General features: G+C 39.1%; 1 protein-coding gene across 4 annotated transcripts in view; it reads right to left on the bottom strand.

Annotated features, from left to right (window-relative positions):
* The window catches only part of Slc4a4 (solute carrier family 4 member 4), a 300,898-nt gene that overhangs the window by 80,267 nt on the left and 214,593 nt on the right, over positions 1 to 6,038 (bottom strand). For all 4 annotated transcript variants that reach the window (XM_010606103.3, XM_010606104.3, XM_033758911.1 and 1 more), the window contains one exon: positions 4,680 to 4,951. In XM_010606103.3, the coding sequence (XP_010604405.1) occupies positions 4,680 to 4,951 (272 nt within the window). The remainder of the gene's footprint in view (positions 1 to 4,679; positions 4,952 to 6,038) is intronic.

Genomic DNA, 6,038 nt, shown 5'->3' with positions numbered 1-6,038 from the left:
CAGAAATGGACAGCCATATTGGTCTAGAAATGTTAATTTTTTTCATTTTTATTTTTTTTTCCATGTATACAGGGATAACACATCATACTAAATATGTAAGGTCATATCTACATGGGTTTGATTACAGAAACTAATAAAGTATTCTCTAAATAAAAAAAAAAAAGAATAAGATAAGACTATAAGAGCAAGAAGCAATTTAAATATGTTCAGGGACCATTTTCATCTCCAGAATTAAGGATTATTTTAATGTTTCATCATTGCCTTTTCTCTTTTACTTTCCTTTTCAGTTTTTTTAGGATTCTCCTTTTCTCTTTTACTTTCCTTTTCAGTTTTATTTTAGGATTCCCTATTTTTAATGTTCATACAGAGATTTCTTTAACTGAATACCGAATAGTTTCTTTGGTGTGAAAAACTATAATAGTACACAGGATCCTAATGAGATAATTAATAATGTAAAATAGGAAGTAAAGGGCTAAAGGGATAGGGAAAGTGGGAAGGGTGGGGGAAAGGTAATAAGGGAGAGGAAAAAAACATGAGAAACTGAAAAATGGAAATAAAGTGTTTGTAAATGGGGAGGGGAGGAGGGGGTGAAGGGAGGGCAGGGACAAGGGGAAAAAAATGAGAATCAAGACCTATTATGTAAAGGTACAGAATCCCAATGATGAATGTAACTGTATTGTATACCTAGATTGTACCAATAAACTCAATAAAAAGAAAAAAAATAATTTCAGCTAAGAGAAAGGGAGAAAAGGTGCATTAAGGAAAGGAAAAGTCAAGAAAGGTGAGGTTTTGTTTTGTTTTTGTTTTTGTTTTTATTTTTGGTACTGGGGATTGAACTCGGGACCTTGTGTTTGCAAGGCAGGCACTTGCAGGGCTTAGGACTGAGCTAAACACCCAGCTAGGTGAGGTTTTATGGAAGTGGGACAAGAGCAAGGAGGAGGAAGAGAGGGAGAATTACCTTCACAAAGACAAAAAGTTCTAATACACTGTGGCCATGAAGGGAGTTTCTTGGTGATTTTAGTGACCCCCTCACTTCCATTTCCGGAAACTCAGTTGACAGCCCCACGACTCTATCTGTGCAGGTGCTGGTCTCTGGTACTGGGGTCTCATGGTTGGCAAATGAGCCACCATCCAGCTTACACATTACTGACTCACTGACTGAGCTCTTCAACTAAGCGCGCGTTTTGTGACAAAGGAGCAGTCTTCTGCAGTGTTTACAGTACTCAAGCTGGGCGTGCGCCTGCATTATTCACACGGCATTTTTCAGTCTGCTACCCAAAAGCATTAAACTTACGTTGGATCTATGCAGCTTGCTACTGAAATTATTAAGGTTAAAGGGAAACATTAAGATTGTCAAAAAGTATTAAGGTTATGATGGAAATACACAAAGACTGGTCTTATGGAGTTTTATAAAGCATGAGACTGTTACAAGAATGAAAATAATTTCTGTTTTTCTTTTTCCAAACCACAGACTGTTTTCACTTCCATAGGTTTTTTTAAAAAGTCCCTCTTATTTGTATATATACATTTGGACCACTGCAGAGATAAATGGTGCAATAAGCAGTGTGGTCTCAGAATGAGCCAACTGCCTAACAGACAGGGACAGGTGCATGTACGATCACTCACACCAAAAGCTAAATGCTCTCCCTAAATTTTATAAAGATTAACAACATCAACACAGCTAGCCTTTACTCACTGCATGTTTTCTATCTGTATATATGTACATATTATAGTACACCTGACGTATTTTATCTGTACTCATCTCTTCATTTATTTTTTCTTTTTTCTCTCTCTCTTCATTTTCATCAAAACAATCCTACAAAGCGGTACTTTTAATAGCCCCATTTTACAGACAAGGAGGGTGAGACTAAGCTACCATGGGAAAGGAACTTGCCCAGTGCCACAGATTTGGCATTAGTCACCCAGGACTCAAATACAAGATTTTCTGACCTAAAAGCCTGCTATATTGCTTTATACCAGCACCACTGGAGTAGGAGTTGTCAGAGTCCTAAGACAACTCCTTCGTAACTTAGGACTGATTTCTCACATAGCCTGTGTTTCTTACAATGAATGCATTTGTTATGTTTGCAAACTTGTACTAATTAAAATAATAATAATGATGAATAAGTGGGGAGAAAGAAAAAAGGCATAAAAAAGGAAAAGTTATCATCTTAGATGCTCATACTGCTGTGTATATTTAAACTGGTTCAGCCCTCAGTGCCTTATCACCAACAATAAAAAGACCATTCCTAGAAGAGAACTTAATTGGAAAATCTTTGTTGTATGTTTTACAAGCTGAACACACTAACGTATCTCTTCCTTGGTTTCACAGTACGCTCCCTGCCAGCATCCAATGAAAACAGTGGATGCAGGTTTGCATTAGCCTGGAGAGGTAGGCATCTCTTTTGTGTGTGACAGGTGTGCTGATAAATCCCTCATCTGGCTATATGAGCACCTTGTACCACAGAATAGCTGAGAGGAAATTCATACTTCTTTAGAAATCTCAGTGGAAGTCAGCTAACAGAGGAGATAGAGAGAAAAGGCAGCAGGGGGTGGGGTGGGACTACAGAAAGACAGAGACAGGCAGTCAGGCAGGCAAAGAGGTGACTAAGAAAGTTCAAAGCCCTCCAGTTTACAAGCCTGTGAGTCCAGTGCTTTACTCTCTGGACTCTCCTGTGTGTGCAGGCTGAATGGCTACAGGAGGTTGACCCCCTTCTCTCTGAGAAGAGTTCCACACACTCGTGTTTCTCTGGGGAGCATACGAACTGATTCTAATAACAGTATCCATAATGCAAGTGCATGTCTGTTCTGTTCTGAGAACTCCTAGAATTATAAAACACAAGTATTCCAAACCAGCAGACATCTTCATGCTCCTGGGCTATCATAGCACTAGGACGCTCGTGTTCACCTGAACCTTTAAATTTCCATTTAGGCCCTCTCAGCTTTACTTTTAATTATAGGTTGTATGTGATTGTGTGTTGATTTTCTTTAAACAAGACAAAAAATTACAGAGCAAAATTAAAGATAATTGGAAATAGATCTTTTTGCTATAGGGAAGGAGACCAAAGACAGAGGGAGGGAAGAGGAAGAGGAGGGGAGGAAGATGAAGAAAAGAATGATTAAAATGTGTTATGTATGTGTGCCGATGTCTCATGACAACTGTGATAACTATGTACTGAAAACATTTACTATTAAAACAAAGAGAATCTGTGAGTGCAAAGACCAAGATGCCCCGTCCTCCATTCCGTGTGAGTGGCCACCCCTCAAGGAGGTGCTGTGCCCTTTCCCTCACCACCCTGAAGCACGTGGGTCTTCGCAGGCTTCTCCACCTGGCGGGCAGAGCAGGATAGCTTTGCCACCAGTGACTCTGTGGGCAACCACTGACACAACCCCCACTGACCAGAAAATGCTTCACAGCATCTTGTTTATGTTTCACAACTGTAAGTGTTTTGCATCTGGTCCACACTATAACAATGTTTGCTTTACTGTCAATAAGCAGAGGTTTTCCTTCAAATTCCCTAAGTCAAGTGGATGCTGCATGAATTGCTCCCAATTTATGCCTCAAGTTCACATCACCCCCAGAATACTGCTGCACTCTTGGTGCCACGAAGCTGTACTTAAAAGCACTGATCTTGATCTCCACAGCACTAGGAACACCAAGTTACAAAAATCAGCCTTAAAGTGCTATGGTCAAATACACACATTTACTCCTTATTCTACCGGAGCACATCTGAAGCAACTTTCCTCAAAGCAAATTATTTTTCTGAAAGTATTCTGTTAGAAAATAAATGATGAGTTATTACAAGGAAAACCTTTGAAAACCAACTTGAACACTTTATGAGAAGTTTCTGATACTGATTTTGGTAAGATAGATATAAAAATATTAAGATGAACAGAATCACATTCCTCACACAGAAGATACTTTTATGTTTTCTGCCTTGAACATACACATCCCCTAGGATACAATATGCTCACCTGCTTCTCTGCTCCCGTCTTCCCTCCCTCCATTCCCCTTCATTCCTTTTATTTTCCATTTTTATTTACATTGTCAAGCAGAGGTAAGTTATAAGGCTCCACTTTTATCATTCAGTGACTCTAATCTGAATTTTTTAATTTTATGCTCCAAATCATGTAAAGTGAATTGATAGATTCTTTGTTTCTTCTCTAAACTTAAAAAAACCTATTTTAAGCTTACTTAAAATACCAGTAAAGCAGTAGAAAATATGGAGTACAAATTCAGCAAATCTAGGTTCATCTGATATTTGTTCCTGTTAAAAGAGTATATGTGCCAGGGATTTAGCTCAGTGGCCCCATGCCTGCCTTGCAAGTGCAAAGTCCTGAGTTCAACCCCCGGTATCAAAAGAAATAACAAAACAAAACAAAACAAAACCCAAAAAACAGTAAACATACCACGGTCTCCTCATCACAAAAAAATCTAACAATAATGCACAAATAAATTCTTTGCAAATATAGCAGCTTGAGTTAATTTCAAAGGTTTGAGCTGGTTTTGTTCACATTCCAGAGCTCTCAATTTTATTCCTGATGGAATCACAGGCTTCAACTTCAGCAAGATGATTCATCTGAGGCAGCAGACCCTTGCATGTGAGAGTCTGCAGTCATGGAGCCTGTACACTCCTCGAAACGCAGACACACACAAACACTGAGCAAAATGTCCTTACCTGGAGAGGGTGGCACACAGGCACACGAGAAGAGGGTGTTGTAGCCCACTTTGAAGTGGGAGTTGATGGGGTAGTAATCTGCCAGCTTGATCATCTTCTTGAAAGCATCATAGATAAAGATGAAACTGATCAGAGAAGAGAAGCCCTCTTCCGTGAAGCGAGTAAAATACTGGACCAAGAAGCTGGCATCAGTGGCTACCAAAATAAGACACAGGAAGGCTGACCACAGGCCAATCCAAAGGCGAAACTCCAAGTAGTCAAAATTATTGTCCCTGGAAAGAGGAATGAAATGCACTTGGACTCCCTTTTGATAAAACATGAAAATGTAAAACTATCAGATGCCTAAAGAATGATGGCTAAAATCACAGAATCATTTTTAGCCACTAGATACAAAGTTCGATTTTATCCAGAAAGTTTAAGTTTAAGGACTTTGTCTAGTGGTATTATTGTACTCCCATAAAAAGATAATTTTAGAAGTCTGAGAAAAGCACATGGAAAGAAGTCATACCATTTGTATATGAGTAAGTCATTTATTTTCTCATTCAAAAATAGGATCTGTGTATTCACATAATTTGCAAAGTAAAGAATTTAAATGTGCAACACTGGCACCTGGTATGCATTTAATAAATGTCAGTTTTACTGGTTAATGAGGACATTAGATCAATATACGGGGTCCACAGTCACCACCGTCTACCGAGAGAGACAAATGATAAACATCATAAAATGATAAGTGACAGTATCATGGTAAAAGGAGTAATTAATTCTAGCAGGGAGGATGGATGAAGTTGAAGAAAAAACTCAGGGTGTTCAAGCATAAATAGAAACTTTCCAGACGAGGTAAAAGGACACACAGCACTGGACAGCAGACAGCATCTGTGTGAAGAGAAGGCTAGCAACGAGGGAGACAGGAACAAACGTGTGGGTCATTGTCAAGCCTAGAGAGGCTGTCTGGCTATGCCAGCCCACACACATCTCACGGGGTTGCCCACAGACACCATACGCTTTCTCTGAAGGAGTGTGAAGTTATCTTGTGGCCACTTTTTCTCAGCCCCACGCAGACTTAATAGCCCACCTCCATCTACAGAGGTTATGTAGTCTCTCAATGTCTTGCCCATTTCTTACATGTGAATTAGTTCAAGATTCACAACTAGGAAAAGATGGGTCAAGTGCTGACATTTTATGATTTCATACTGATTCTTTTAAAATTGAGTGGAGAGGAGCACATCAAAATGTTTAAATTTAGCTGAGATTAAAAACCAGATAGTATCACTTCTTGCCCAGAAACCAAAGACTCTGGATATTTGAAGCTTTCCAGTCTGGCTCTCAGACAATGGGTTTCTTTTTTTTTTTTTTTTTTTT

This window comes from Fukomys damarensis, unplaced genomic scaffold (genome assembly GCF_012274545.1).
Source record: "Fukomys damarensis isolate Sample0158 unplaced genomic scaffold, DMR_v1.0_HiC HiC_scaffold_35, whole genome shotgun sequence".
NCBI lineage: Eukaryota > Metazoa > Chordata > Mammalia > Rodentia > Bathyergidae > Fukomys > Fukomys damarensis.
Note: the sequence above shows the minus strand (reverse complement) of the source record. Positions and strands in the feature narration are given on the sequence as shown.